This window comes from Eriocheir sinensis, chromosome 26, assembly GCF_024679095.1.
Source record: "Eriocheir sinensis breed Jianghai 21 chromosome 26, ASM2467909v1, whole genome shotgun sequence".
Taxonomy (NCBI): domain Eukaryota; kingdom Metazoa; phylum Arthropoda; class Malacostraca; order Decapoda; family Varunidae; genus Eriocheir; species Eriocheir sinensis.
Window position 1 is genome coordinate 10000827 of NC_066534.1, and position 16300 is coordinate 10017126.

The 16300-nt window shown below is 42.3% G+C and overlaps 1 protein-coding gene across 3 annotated transcripts in view; it reads left to right on the forward strand.

The window, feature by feature from the left end:
• Nucleotides 1-16300, forward strand: part of LOC127003743 (O-glucosyltransferase rumi homolog) — a 61535-nt gene that overhangs the window by 29229 nt on the left and 16006 nt on the right. For 2 of the 3 annotated variants that reach the window (XM_050870726.1, XM_050870725.1), the window contains exons 7-8: nt 4892-5124; nt 10232-10434. In XM_050870726.1, coding sequence (XP_050726683.1) covers nt 4892-5124; nt 10232-10433 — 435 coding nt within the window. In that variant the 3' untranslated portion in view covers nt 10434. Of the gene's footprint in view, nt 1-4891; nt 5125-10231; nt 10435-16300 lie in introns of those variants that run through there. The other variant, XM_050870727.1, reaches the window with a different exon arrangement.

Below are 16300 nucleotides of genomic sequence, written 5' to 3' on the forward strand. Positions count from 1 at the left end.
ACTGAAAGGGAGAGTTAGAGCGGAGCTTCTTCAGGGCTTGGTAAGCAGATTGAAGGTCATTCACATCTAAATGGCCCTCGACTTCCTCAGCAAGACCCCTGCCTTACCTCTCCCTGTCTCTCCTCAGGGGAGCTCTAGTCCTATGCAACAAAGCCCTATATTGATCCTGATTCCCAGCAAGTCTGGCAGCGCAAATCTCCTCAATATTCTCCAGCCTCTGTCAAGGCAAATCCACTCCTAGATCTCATCTCAGTCATTCTCCAGTGCAGTCCTTGGCAGCTCAAAGAGTCTCAGGTTTGAAGGTGTCCCACAGTTCTTCAGGGTCCTCAAGGGTGCTGAGCAAGTTGAACCAATTTGAAACTGTCACTACATACTCCTGAGCACATGCCAGTTAAGGTTTTGATATTTCAGTGGACAATAGAGCAGACCATTGATTTTGCAAAGCCAGACAGAGCTAGAACAGAGAGCACAACAAAATGTAGGATAAGGCTGTGGGAAGAGAGAATGGAGGAGGTGACTGACTTTAAATATTCAGGGACAGTTTTAAATAAGCATGTAAGTATGGAAGGTGAGGTGTGGGAATGAGCAGTGAAAGGCAGACAGGTAGTAAGTGCCTTGGGAAGAGTTATGAGAGGAAGAAGTGTGAGCATGGAGGTAAAGAGGAATAAGGAAAAGTATTATCCTGCCAACTCTGTCATATGCGTCAGAGACATGGACATGGAGTGCAGCACAGCAATCGAGAATACGTGCAGTGGAAATGAGTTATATAAGAGGTGCATGTGGTGTTTCAGGATGGGATGGAGAAAGTAATGAAAGCATGTATGAGAAGTTTGGTATGGGTGTGACTGTGAAGGGAGTGGATTGTGGAGTGGTCAAATAGGTAGAGTGTGGTACGCTGAGATGGTTTGGACATGTGATGAGAATGAAGGAGAATGAATTTGTGAAAAGAGTATGAGGGAAGGCTTGAGGGAGGGGATGTCAAGGGAAGACCACCTGTGAAGTGAATCGATAGGGTGAGTGAGTATTGGAGTGAGAGGGTTGGAAGTAGCAGGGTTGAGTGTGCTGAGAGGGAGTGCCAAAACAGGGAGAGATAGAGACACTTCTGCCCCTGGAGGGAGGTTCCCATTTGGGAGCAGGACATCGGAGATATACTGTATTTCCTGCCATATAAGGCGCACCGGCGTATAAGTAAGACACCTATTATTTGGCAAGATATATTAAAAAAAAAAGAACTCCACATTTTCCTGGAACTTAATGTGTGTGCAGTATTACATTCGGCCACCTTACTTACAATAATGAATATGATACCATATGTTGCTTTGTGCCCTTCTCTTTATTCAAAGTGTTCCACTGATGATTGAAGAATTACAGTGCTCTCACCCCGAGCAGCACTTTGAGAGCCAACACCAGAACTCTCAGAGATTCCATGAGAAGTGCATCATCATCAGCAAACACAAGGTCAGTGACCTTGATGTTGCCAACAGATGCTCTGCAATGACTTTGATCAGCAACTTTGCCTAATACCCAATCCACGCAAGTGTTGGAAAAGTGATGGAAAAAGGACGCACCCATGCCTCACTCCTGAATAAACAAGGAAGAAGCCAGAAATCCCTCCCACACACTTACCAGCACTCTCAGTCCCATAGTAAAGGCCAGTGATCAGGTTAACACCCTCACTACGGCCGGGCCAAAACAGCACCCCGCGCCGTATCCGGGATCGCCGCGCGCACCAAATGTCAAATGTCGGTATTGAATATAACAAGTTTTCAGCCATAAACATAACATAATCATCATGTATTATATATGAAAATATGCAGAATTAAATGGTGCATGTAAAGAAACAAGTTAATTGATAATTATGAGATGTAAGCATACATATACAGAGATGAAATAACTCGTATACTGGCTAAAGCAGGGGTTCCCAACCGGTGGGTCGCGACCCCCTGGGGGGTCGTGGAGCCTTGGCAGGGGGGTCGCGTAGCCTTGCTAAAAGTAGCTTGGGATGATATTAATTTCAACTCATCAATTACATTTTTTATGCTCTTACATATTTTTGTTTTGTTTTTGTTTCAGTGCAAAAAAAAACATGTGTTACAGCGATTCAATGTGATTAGATGACATTGGGGGTGTCTGTATGCGTGCCTGTGAGTGTATGTGCCTGTATGAATGTGTATGTGTGTCTTCAAGTGTATGTTTGTGTCTGTACTAGCAAGTATGTAACTGTATAGGCATGCACATATGCTTGAGTGTCTGTTAGCTGTGCTTAAGCATGTGTTCAGTTAAGCCCCGTTCACACTGTGCCGACTCTAGGGTACACAAGGTCTTGGGTGTTGATGTGAAAGGGTCGGGCATGGCTTGAAGGAGATCTTGAGACTGTTGCCGAACACTGCGCCGACTTTGTGACGGGAGTCTGCAGTCATGAGGATTAGCGCATAAAAGTATTCCATGCTAAACTTTCACGACAAGAGTCGGCAAGAGTCTGGACCAACCGTCACTTCTGGTTGAGGTCTGAGGGAGGTCGGGGGCAGTCGTCAAGACTGTCATCTGTCTTGAGACAGTCGTGACGACTGTCGGGGCCATTTTTCAAATTTTTACAGTTTCCTGTCGGCACAATCGTCTGTGCTGACTTCTTAAGAATGATGAGGGACTGTCATGACGACGGTCTTCGCTTAATGAAGGACATTCGTGACGACTGTTGGCTCAGAAATATAGGCTAACACTGCTGCTATCAAGAAATTTATATTTTTATCTTGCAGCTCACAAGGACAATAACAACTTCTGGGCATGGTTACGTTTCGCTGGCACAAACTTGGGAGCTGCACAGTACGCACGCACTCCTTTTGCCTCGATCTCTCTTGTGTTGAATAACATAACTAGGGTTGCCACCCTGAGGTCAGAAAAATGTGGAATGCAACATCTCACTCTCCAATACGGAATGGATCCATATTTAAAGGAACGGGTGGCAACCATAAAATTTCTCGACCATGCAATGAGTGACAGCTGCATCACGCTTCTGGTGGAGGCAAGAGGGAGGGGGAGGGACGTTACGTTGGGTATTTTACATGTATGTTGGGACGAACCTTTGACAAATTTTACGGGCTGGTTTTGTGATTAACCGAAAAATGGGCTCACTACAATTTTAAGATACTGAATTTTATCTGTCTGACCATTCAGTTAACAAAATACCGTGCGGAACAAATACCGTTCCGTATTGGTTCAAAACGGAACAATATATTTCATTCTCGAACACAAAGCGATTCCGTATTTTAAGGAACGGCAAGGCTGCCGCCAAAACAGTCACGAAGACCGTCGGCCAACTCCTTGGCAACTGTCGGCCAGCTAGTCGGCCAACCAGTTGACAGACAATCTGGAAGACTGTTGTCAAGACCGTCTGCGACTGTCGGCCAATCAGTCGACAGATTCGTGGTTGTCGTAGACATGGCGCCATTTCAAAAATTGACCGTTGAGACTCGTCTTGAGACTAGTTGGCAGCATGTCGCAGACATTCTGCCAACTAGTTGGCCGAGTGTCCTAGACAGTCGGCAATCATGCTAGCCGACACCAAGACGCCAAAAAATTCTTGGAGCGTGGGAGCCGACTTGTCAAATGCAGAAGTCGCTGGGTTGTCGTGGCCCAGAATCGCCACAGTCTAAACGGGCTTATACTCGTAGTGCTGTAGCGCATGCCGTGTGTGTGTGTGTGTGTGTGTGTGTGTGTGTGTGTGTGTATTTTGTTAACTGAATGGTCAAGCAGATAAAATTCAGTATCTTAAAATTGTAGTGAGCGCATTTTTCGGTTAATCACAAAACCAGCCCGTAAAATTTGTCAAAGGTTCGTCCTAAAATACGTGTACTCCAAAGTCAGCATGATAGCCTTACGTGTCCTTATTCCATTTGCTTCTACCTACTTGTGTGAGGCAGGATTTTCAACTCTTGTCAATATAAAAACGAAAAGTAGGAATAGATTGGATGTTGGAGATGACATAACAAACGCTCAGCCACAAATTTTAAGGCTTGCTGCTCAAATGCAACATCAGGCATCCCACTGGCTGGCCTGGATAGCTGTTGAAACCTATGTTGATATTGTTGTATAGGAATAATTGTGTTCTTTTTGTGAATTAAGGTTGGACCAATGTTGTGATTGTTTGCTAATAGATAACTACAGGATTCTTGAAGAAATATTTTGTTAGGAGTTTCTTTCCCTCTCCTTCATAGAAAACAAAATGTAAATCAGACTGCTGATAATAGGGGGTCGCGTGGGGTTCAAGCTTTTGGGTAAGGGGTCGCAAGAGCAAAAACGTCGGGAACCACTGGGCTAAAGCGAGCCAGGACGCAGTATGCGCATCCTTGGATATGGTATGGCGCACGTAAGGACGCAGTGTACGCGTCCTCGTGTTGAAGGGGTTTATAATCCTTGCAGAGATATCAGGTTCTAAGACACCTCCCCAAAAAACTAAAAGTATGTTGACTGAGGGTTCTGGTACCAATTAACCCCTTCACTCCGGCGATGCCGATGTTGGCGTCCGACGGGCGTCTGACGGCATCACCGTTAGTCCTCTTCTAAACCTCTTAAGCGGAAATGGAAGAGGAATTTAGAGGAGGATTGAGAGGTTTAGAAGAGGATTAATCCTCTTCCATTTCCTCTTGACCCTTTCCATACTGTGACGCTGACGTCTGCGTCACAGATGGAAAGGGTTAATGTTTTTCCTATTGTTTTGATGATTCACATTTGGCGAATTTGAATTTGGCAAGTTTTCTCTGTCACTAATTAGCTGCCAAATGTGACTTAACTGTATACTTATTGGTGAGGTAGAGGTTGTGTTTTGTGAAAATATGTTGATTTATTTGCATTATCCAAGAAAACAATTTGTTTTTCATTTCTTTATAAACAGGATACTTTGTATGCCCCACCTGCAAGTGAGGTACCATTAGAAGACCATTGCCAGTACAAGTACCTCTTCAACTACCGGGGAGTGGCAGCCAGCTTCAGGTTCAAACACTTGTTTCTCTGTGGTTCCCTGGTGTTTCATTCCGATGACAAGTGGACTGAATTTTTTTACCTCAAGTTGAAACCTTGGGTTCACTATATACCCATCAGAATTGGTGCCTCCAAAAATGAAATAAGGTTAGTAAAATAAAATAAAAAAAGTCCTAAGTCATTGTAGTTAATTATATTGAAACGCATTATAGTTCATTCACATAAGTTGGATCTCCTCCCAACAGTGGCTGGATCCTTAGCCGAGTATGTAAGAATACTGTTGATTGGCTGATGTCTTCATCAGCCAACACAATCAAGTAGTTTCAGAAAATATTCATATTTCTTTACTTAGCTCATCTGTTATACAAGATAGATAAGATTCTTTCCTATTATCCTACACAGCGTAGGTGATTACTTTTATTATAACTGGTTTGATCGCGTAGCAGCCCTTTGTACTCTTTCAATCTTTTTAACCCTTTCACGCACCAAAAGTTTAATATGTTTCTCTTTCCACTGCGACATCCATCTGGGGCTCCCTAGGTGGCCTCGTGGAATGGCCTGACCGTGCGGCGAAAAATTTTATCATGTTATCGATTTCACCTGCGAGTATTCTTTTTTCCGGGCATTATTATATATCATTGGTTTTGGAAGAGATTATTCTGCCTTATGAAAGAAAGAAATATCAAGAAATGCAAATAAATAGCAGAGTTTACCAACTCTGAGAAAAAAACAATTTAAAGGGATGACAGTCGCACTCACAGGCTGCCTGCTGAGAGGCAACTAAACCACAGGCAATTATCACTTCAAATCCAACGGCACGAGAGAGTTGAAAATTAGTTTATTCTATAGGTCTAGCTTGGATCTTTGAAGCAAAAAAAATTGATGCCATTCTGAAAGATACTTTATTTTTGGCAAATTTTTTAAAGTTTTTTATGCGATTCGAGTCAAAAGCTCAGATGTAGACGATTCCGTTCAAATTCTCGTCCAAATACACAAATGACATCCTTATGTTCCTCAGCAAATTCATAGTTTGTCCCGTTATCCTGTTGATATGTTTGTCCAGTGACATGTTCTCTGAGACACTCACTCCCAAATCTTTTTCTTCCACTCCTCTGCATATTATCTCGCCTCCCATCTTATAATCATATTTACATCTTCTACCATTCCTACCAAACTATTTTTTTACATTTCCCAAGGTTGAACTCCAGCTGCCATGTACCACTCCACTCCCATATTTTATCCAGGTCCCTCTGCAATGCCTCACAGTCCTTCACATCATTCACTGGTCTCAATAGCTTTGCATCATCTGTAAACAAACTCACATAGCTGGTCACTCCGTCCACCATATCATTTATATAAACAGCAAACATTATTGGCGCCAACATGGAACCTTGTGGGACCCCACTCATCACAGGGCGCCAATTGGAAACCTTGTCCCTGATTATCGTCCTCATTTCCCTGTTAGTTAGGAAGTCCTCCAGCCATTTAATCAGTCCATCACCCACTCCACCTCTATTTTTAATTTTCCAAATTAGTCTTCTGTGCAGTACTTTGTCGAATGCCTTTTTCAAATCCAGGTACACTCCATCCCCCCAACCTTCTCTGTCTTGTATTAAATTTGTCACCCTTGAGTAATAACACAACAAGTTGGTGACACAAGATCTCCCTCTCCTGAATCCAAATTGGCAATCAGAGATAATTTTCTCACTTTCTAAGAAATCCGACCACCTGTTTTTAACCAGGCTCTCGCATATCTTCGCAACCACACTAGTGAGTGATACCGGTCTGTAATTTAATGGGTCCTCTCTCTTTCCTCCCTTAAAAATCGGTACTATGTTTGCTCTCTTCCAATCTTGTGGTACCTTTCCTTCACTCAGGGAGGCACTCATTATGGAGTGCAGTTTCTCTGCAAATTGCTCACTACATTCTTTGAAGATCCACCATGATACTCCATCCGGCTCCGTCGCCTTTCTTACATCCAGCTTGTTCAAGCTTTCCTTGACCTCCTGCAGCATTAACTGTATCTCCTGCATAACCCTTCCTCTTTCCTGGCCCGGTGGTTGTACAAATTCGTCTTCTTTTGTGAAAACTCTATGGAAGCTGTTGTTCATCACTTCTGCCATTTCTGCTGGGTCCTCATATGTAGTTTCATCCATTTTCATTTTATCGATTGTTTCTCTATTCTTTAATTTGCTGTTCACATGTCTATAAAATAGTTTGGGTTGGTCTTTGCACTTGTCGATTATATCTTTTTCATATTTCTGTTTTTCTTCTCTTCTAATCTTTGTGTATTCATTCCTTGCTTGTTTGTAATCGTTCCACGAGGTGATTCTTCTTCGTCTCCTCCATCCCTTCCAAGCTTCCTCCTTTCTCTTTCTACCTGCCTCGCATCTTCTGTTAAACCACTCCTTTTTACCAACATCCTTTTTGGTTACCTTAGGGACATATCTATTTTTGGCTTCCTTGTATAGTTTTTTAAAAACTCTTCCCACTTATCCTGTATACAGGGGGCTTCGTGGTGCAGTGGTTAGCACACTCGGCTCACAACCGAGAGAGCCCGGGTTCGATTCCTGGGCGGAGTGGAAAAATTTGGGCGGCTTTTCCGATACCCTACTGTCCACCCAGCAGTGAATGGATACCAGGTATTAATCGAGGTTGTGTCCCGTCTCCTGGGGTCTGTTCCCTTCTCCTATAATTCCTTCCCCTTCTGTCTCTCTCCAGCATATGACCACAGATGTTGCGCCGACTGAACGAAACTTTCCAAACTTATCCTGTGTACTCTTGGCTTTGTACAGCCCACTCCAATTTGCATTTTCAAAAAAAGTTTTCATGCTAACAAAGTCTGCCTTACAGTAGTTACTTCTCCCAATTTTGTGATCCTCTTTCTGGTCAATTGTTCTCTTTTCTTTTACTTGAAATTCCACAACCGCATGGTCGCTTTTTGCTGTTGGACAATCTACTTTAAGATTTTCTATTACTTCCGGCTCCTTGCTAAATACCAGGTCTAGTCTTGATGCCTCGCCTTCTTTCCCGAATCTGGTATGTTCCTTAATCCATTGAGTCAGTACATGTTCCATTGCCAGTTGCAGGAGTCTTCCTCCCCACGACTCTTTTGTTCCCTGTGTCTGCCAATCCTCCCATTCTTCCTCCTTGCAATTAAAATTACCCATTATAATTATTCTCTCACACTCTCTCAACATTCCATCCAGGCAACTCACCGTGTCTTGTATTGTTTGTTCATATTCTCGGACCTTCCATGCATTGGTTCTTGGTGGCACATACCCTACTACATACTGCCTCCTTCCTTCAGCACCCACAATTTTCACTTTCAGTACCTCTGCCAAGCCTTCACCCTCAATCACCTCCTCCACCCTAATGCCTTTCCTTACCATCAACATCACACCTCCTCCCTGTTTTCTCTTTCTGTCTCTCCTCCATATATTGTATGTACCTTCTCCAATCCCCACCACCTCAATTGGGTCACACAACCTAGTTTCCGTCAGCCCCACAATATCAGGTTCCTTGTCTCTCAAATAGCCGTTAAACTCTATCCACAATGACACTATTCCATTGATATTCGTATATGACACTTTCCATCCTTCCTCTTTTCTGTTAGATTTTTTCTCTCCTTCCTCTTGTCACCATGAACCACTTCCTCACTTTCATATCCATTACTCTCCAAATGGATATGAAAGTGAGGAAGTGGTTCATGGTGTGTGTGTGTGTGTGTGTCACCGACTCATGGGTGTGGATACGAGCTGTATGGTGGCTGTCAGGGTCATGCGCTTACATTCCTCCGAGGAGGAACCACAGACCCTTGCCAGGTGACTATCAGCTAATGTCAGCCTAGCCAAGCAAGTTGGTCTTTCGACAAGGACTGGCGTGTCCCTTTGTACAAATCGAAGACGTGAGCGTGGGTTCCCTTTGTTCGCCACAAAACGAGAGTGCTCAAAGCAGAAAACAATGGAGATAGAGTCTCAGTTAGGGCTGCCACCTTGAGCTCAGAAAAATAAAGGACACAACATCCCATTCTCCAATACAAAACGAATCCATATTATAAGGAACAGGTGACAACCCTAAAATTTCTCTAGCCTGCCATGACTGACAATCACTGCCTGCTGCTGGTGAAGGCAGGAGGAAGGGGAGAAGGACGTTAAGACGTGTATTTTACCCATATTTCAGGACGACCCTTGACAAACATAATTTTATTGACTGGTGTTGTGGTTCGCCGAATAATGCGCTCACTACAGTTTTAAAATACTTAATTTTATCTGCTTAATCATTCAGACAGCCAAATACGGAACAAATCGCGTATGTAAAGTTAGGTTTGGTTAGTTTAAATTTATTCGGCACCCAGTGTGGGACGGCAGAAATATGTAACGCAGCGCAGGACAGGACATGGCAGCGGCGGTCCACTATACGCAGGTCGGTGTTGCGAGAAATACCTCCTCGCAGAAATAAGTTGCTCTGCTGTTCAATATGAATGCACACTGGGGGAATACACAGCAGGAAAAACATTAATTTGTCTGGTTTTGTTCTAGTTTGTCCACTTGTGATATTTGTGAGCAGTAACTAAAATAGAGAAACAGTAAGCTATTTTGCAGATACAGCAGCGGATGCACAACAGGCAATTGAAAAGTCAATCATTTAGTGATTTCCGGTGAATAATACTATCCATAATAAACAGCTCATATTTTGTCCAGAAATAAGCAGTCAGCATCTCAAAATTAGTAGGCTACCCTCTCGTGAATAATCCCCTATTTCAGTTTTCATTTTATGTTGATTCAAATAAAGATTCTCAACCTGTATTTGCAAATCTGAATTTCCCAACTTATTTTCCCAATCAGGTCTCTTGTTACTTTTCCCAAACTTCATTACATGACACTTATCCACATTGAACTCCATCTGCCACTTGACACTCCATTCATAGAGCTTGTTTAAGTTTTCTTCCAATTTTCCACAAGAGTCTCTGTGATTCTTCTCTGAATTTTAGCATCATCAGCAAACAAGGTCATGTAGCTGTTGTCCCCAATATTGATATTTATATAATTTACATAAATTGAGGATATATCAGGATATATCAAATACCCTGCCCGCCAACTGCCAATCAGCAGCATCCTTACTTACTCATCTACGAGCCAAGGATCCAGCTTGTGAATGGACGAGACACATTTGTGCCATATGTTTTATGATTTTGACTATATATTGTTGCTGGCCACACTAGATCATCCATATAATATATTTATGATTTCAGAGAACTTCTGGAGTTTGCCCAAGAAAATGATCCAATTGTTTCTCAGATTGCTGAGAGAGGAAAAAATTTCATTAGAGACCACCTGAGGATGAAGGATGTTCTTTGCTACTGGAAGAAATTGCTTGTATCATATGCCAGCTTGTTAAGTTACCAGCCTCACAGAGAGAGTGGATTAATACAAATTCCGAAGAAGTTAGGTTAAGGTAAGTACAAATAATTGAATCTACACAAAAAATTCAAGGTATAGGCTCTATAGTTAATTCCATTGATTTGAGTTCCATTGGTCTGAAAATCCCAATACAGGTATCTCTCACCATCCAGTTGAGTTGCAATCCTAAGAAAATGATCATAAAGTGACCAATCACATAACAATAGCTTTGTAACATGGGTTTAAGGAGGATACATTCCTAGCCACTCAAAAAAAGGGGGAAAGGGGAATCATAATAAAGCCTGTCCTTTTCATTACCAAAATTTTCAAGAGGTTGGTAATACAAATATGTTTACTCAATATTTCCAACAATTATTTAATCAGTACAGTGTCATTAAGTCATGTCAGGTTGCAATTTTTTTGTAGTTTTTACTTTCCTCAAATAATCTCCAGAAAATATAAAAATTATTGGCATGTAAGCTTGTTTCACATGAATACAGTTTCATTGCGATTTATATCTGCATATTTTCCTCCACCTTGGAGCTCACAGTGTCACAATAGGAATTAGGAAATTCTATGTGCTGTTAGTATGCTTCTTATATACACTTCCTTCATATAAATCTAAAAGATGACAACTACAGATCTCTTTACCTAAGAAAAACATGTGGATATGTCTGAAGAAAAAAAAATGGTTGCATATTCATTCAGCAATGCTGTCCAGACAGCGCAAGGCTGAGTTTACACTACAGTAAACTTCAAAATAATCAGAAATAAGAACTGATAAATTGAGACTGCATAATATTTATTTCAGCTTTGTGGTGTAAACTCAGCCTTGCGCTGTCCAGCATTGTTGACTAAATATGCAACCATTTTATTTAATGTTTTTTCATACAAGTATACATGTGTTTCTTGTGTAAAGAGATCTGTATTTATTATCTTTTATATTTACATGAAGGAGGGGAGAGAGAGAATCATCAAATGTCAGTCCTCCACTTCAGTTAGGCCATGACCAGGTCGTGACAGCTATTGGTCGATAGTTCGCTGTGTTTGAAGCCGACTAATTTTCTTGCTATCAAACTGACATCTGGCAGTAGACCCAAATTGGAGGTTACACGATTTTTGTATCTGACAGTACTACAATGAGTTCCACAAAGCTAGATAAGCTTGGAGTAACCAGGTTGAGTAGGTCTTGGACCCGAGTCTTGTCCAAGCGTAGCCACTGCTTCATCACGTCTGGGTCCTCATTGCTAAGTTCTCAAAGCATTTAATGGTAGCAACCTGTAACACACCCTCCCTTTGTCTACAAGCCAACCATTCACGAGTTCACAGGGGCTTTCTTTTCATTTCATTCTTTTTCTTCAACAAACACCACAAAGCATCAGCTGCAACATCTGGATCCATTGTTTGTTTTGCTTTTCTGCTGATATTTGACAGAATGCAACAGTCCTCCATGTGACCAAACTTGATAAATTTAAGGCAGAAAATTGTCGGGAGATAATTTTGGTGGAAAATTCCGGATAAATTTTTAGGCATTTTTAACCTGGCAGCGTCGGTGGACCCATTTTTGGGCTCCTGTGAGTCAGTCCGCTAAAACGGCGGACCCCGTATGGGGCTCAGCTCAAAACGCCTAATTTGAGCTAATTGTAGGCAGTGGCAGCATAGAGCAACCCACCATGCATTCCCTGGGTCATTGTGGTGGGTGATTGATGTTGAGGTGGGCTTATTTGTCTTAGGTGGTGCTGTAAGGTTATGGCAGACTGAATTAGCTACCCATACAGTAATCACTTGTCACATTCTCTAAAGTAGACAACAGGCGACTCGACTAGATGCCACGTGTCACGAGACTGTTTATTTTGTAACAAACACCACCCAAAAAGAATGGAGTTTGAGTATAAGTAAATATTTTTAATGGCTTTATGGTTATGAGAGGAGTGCTGTGGTTTACATTCCATGCTCTTAGTCTCAAAATGCAGTGTAATATTGCCGTTTCTCAGCCACTTCTCGGCTCTTCCATAGCCGAAGCCCACGGGTTAAGTAATTTTAAGCCATTGTAAGTCATTTTGTCATGTCATTTTCAATTATTTTGTCATTGCAAATCATTGTGTTTATGTGAGTTTAGGTAGACCCTAGTACAGTCAAACCCCGGTTTACGAGTGCCTTAGTTTACGAGTGTTTTGATTTATGAGCAAAAAAATTTCCACAAAACTGCTTTTTTATTTTATTTTATTTATTTATTTATTTATTTATTTATTTATTTATTTAAGTTTTTGCCAATGGCACCGGTAGGCTTGTTTGAAGGGACCTGATGGGATGGCCCAACCCATTGTTGTGCAGGCAAGTGTTTATAGTGGCACCATCTTGCATTGGCTCATGCTGCCCCCCACAGCTAATCTTTGATCCTAGAATCTAAGAGTCCGGGTTGATTGGTGGTCTTCTGGACAGCATGTGGGTAGTCTTAGGCCACTCGGCAGTGACTGAAAAATCCCAGCTTGTGGCACCGAGCGGGGTGCGAACTTGCGCCGTCACGCTATCCACTCAGCCACCGCCTCCCCACGGTGACATGGTATACGAGCATCCTGTTCCTTTTTATTTTTTATTTTTTATCGCCACCCCCCAGGTGGGAACACAGGTTATATGGAGGCCGTCAGGGTCAAGCACGTACGTTCCTTTGAGGAGGGACCACAAACCCTTGCCAGGTGATGGCTCATGAAGGGAAGAGGAGGATGCCGATAGACCGACTCTATCAGCTTAAGTCAGCCTAGCCGACCAAATCGGTCTTTCGACGAGGACTGGCGTGTCTTTTTGTACAAGTTGAAGACATGAGCGTGGGTTCCCTTTGTTCGCTGCAAGATGAGAGTGCTCAACGCAGAAAGCAATGGGAACAGAATCTCAGTTAGGGTTGCCACCTTGATCTAAAAACATAAGGAACACAACATCCCATTCTGCAATACAGAACGAATCCATATTTTAAGGAACGGATGGCAACCAAAAAATTTATCTGGCCTACCATGACTGACAGCCGCTGCCTGCTGTTGGTGAAAGCAAGAGGAAGGGGGGAGAGACGTTACGACGCGTATTATACGCGTATTTCAGGACGAGCCTTGACTAACATAATTTTATGGACTGGTTTTGTGGTTCACCAAAAAATGCACTCACTACAGCTTTAAAATACTGAATTTTATCTGCTTAACCATTCAGACAGGCAAATATGGAACAAATGGCGTTCCGTATTTCAAAGAAAGGGTGGCAAGTTTGCAACCCTAAGGCGTCATCTGGTGATGTATGGCCTTCTTGAATGACCCCCCCCCATTCTTGAGACAGTTTTTCACCTCCCTCCCGTAATCCGCCAGAGCACTCTATCTTGTCCATATGATTGGATGAACTAACGCCATTTCTTATTTTGTCACTCATCAAGGATAATGTGCGTTAATTTAGTCACAGTTACGGGATCTACAGTTCATTAGGAGTATTTCAGTAGCTACTTAGCGTCATTGCATGCGACTGAGTTTCTTAAAACTTCCTTTTTCTCTACAAATTATTGATAAATGGCAGTTTCACTTTCTTGCTTCTAACGATGATGATGATGATGTTTTCATAATGGGAAGTTCTTACTTATCCTACACTGATGCTTTAAAATGGTCTTTGGTGCAACAGTAACACAACAGTAACCTTGTGAACTCTATATCCACCCCCAACTGGCAGGGTTACCTATAGAAAGCTCAGGAAATGGTCATCGCCATAGGCCTGTGGAGGTGCGGCCAGCAAGACAGTGGCCGTACCCAACCCCGCCGCGGCTTGTGCAGGACCCCTGATTCTTGCCAAGAATTGAGGGTAATTCTTTAAAATCAGACATGCCAGAACAAGAAATGCAAGAATTTCGCAAGACTTGGGGTTAATTCTTGCTCGGTCTAGTGTAATTCTTGACCACCAGATGACGGCTCTAGTCTCAGTCCATGATGTAAACTCGTAGAAATAGTATCCGTGCGCTCGTGTCGTGTTTTCAGCACTTCAGTGTGAGTTTTTTTGCTTTGAAAATGTCCCCCAGAAAGATGGTTAAAAGGGATGGTGCTGCTAAGAAGAAAACAGAATCGGAGGATACTATGGTCACAACAGGAATGGGGGGGCGAGCCTCGGCAGCTTGTATGCCCTCCTGGACATGACTGACACCCGTTCACCCTCCATCTCGGATGATATGTTGGGTTAGCTTCACGTTGGTGGTCGAACGTAGTTCCGGTGCCTCGAGAATAGGGAAACTGCGGCTGCTAAATCCCGTGGCGAAGTCTACACCTCGAGTGTTTTTAGCGGCTGTGTGAGTCTCCATAACAACTTCAACACATTGATTTGTGTTACATATTATTTATCATTGCTATTTGTTACTAAAATTACTTTTATTCTGTAAAAAATAACATGTAAAATGATATATATATATATATATATATATATATATATATATATATATATATATATATATATATATATATATATATATATATATATATATATATGGGATCCATTGATGGGATTTACATTAATTTCAATGTGAAAATTTGTTCTGGTTTACGAGTGTTTTGGTGTGTGAGCCAAATTCCAGAACGAATTAAACTCATAAACCGAAGTATGCATTCTTTGAACCTATTATATATAGGAGTCAATTTATAATATATCAATATATAATCACATCCTCAGAGACATAACCCAATTGTAAATTGCAGGAGACATGTACACAATGATGCCGTGATCTTTCTGAACTAAGAAATCATTAACCCTTTCACTACGGCCAGGCCAAAACAGCGCCTCACGCTGTATCCGGGATCACCACACGTGCCAAATTTCGAATGTCGCTATTGAATACACAGTAATCCCTCGCCATATCGCGGTCCACTTATCGCGGTCTCGCTATATCGCAAATTTTTCGCTATATCACGGGATTTTGTGGCTTATAGGTATTTTTATATATTTATTATTTCAAATATTTTTGCGGTAAAATAAGCATTTTCTAGCCTAAAAAATTAAAACAAAAAAATTTGAATTTTATACCTCGTTAAAATTACGTTGGTTTAAAAGTGTAGAAAGTGTTTAAGAGTACAGGAGGTCCTCAACTTACGACGGAGTTCTGTTTCTCCCTCTCAGTCCCCGTATTTTTCTCCTTCCTTCTCATTTCTTTCTTCTTTTCCTTTCCCCTCCCTCCCAGTTTTTCTCTTTTAATGTCTTTCCCTCCCACACATCTTTTCTTTCTCCCTTTTTCCTCACCTTTACCTGACCCTCCCTCCCTCTCTCTCTTCTTTTCCCGCCCCATTTCCTTCACTCGTTTCCCTTGTTTCCTCCTTTCTCACACCCTCTTATATTTTGCCTTATCTCACACTCTGTCACTCTTCCTCCCTTTCTCTTTCCCCATTAGATTATATGAACACACACACACACACACACACACACACACACACACACACACACACAGACGAAGAAGAAGAAAGAAGGGTGTGGGGAGGGAGGGTCAGTAGGGAGAGTCAGGTCAGGGCTTCTGTCAGGACATGACCTTGTGTGTGTGTGTGTGTGTGTGAGTGAGTGAGTGAGTGAGTGTGTGCATCTGTACGTTCGCATTTGCCTAGTTGTAACATATGGGAAAAGAGCTATGTCACAACCAGGTATATACAACTAGGTAAATACGCACGCACACACGCACTCACTGTGTGTGTGAGTGAGTGAGTGCACGCGTCTGTACGTTTGCATTTACCTAGTTGTAACATATGGGAAAAGAGCTGTGTCACAACTAGGTAAATACGCACGCACGCACTCTCTCTCTCTCTCTCACACACACACACACACACACACACACACAAAGGGAAATGTGAAGCCTACAGGGAGGGAGGGGCAGAAGTAAGTCAGGTCATGTCCTGAGGGAAGCCCTGACCTGACTCTCCCTA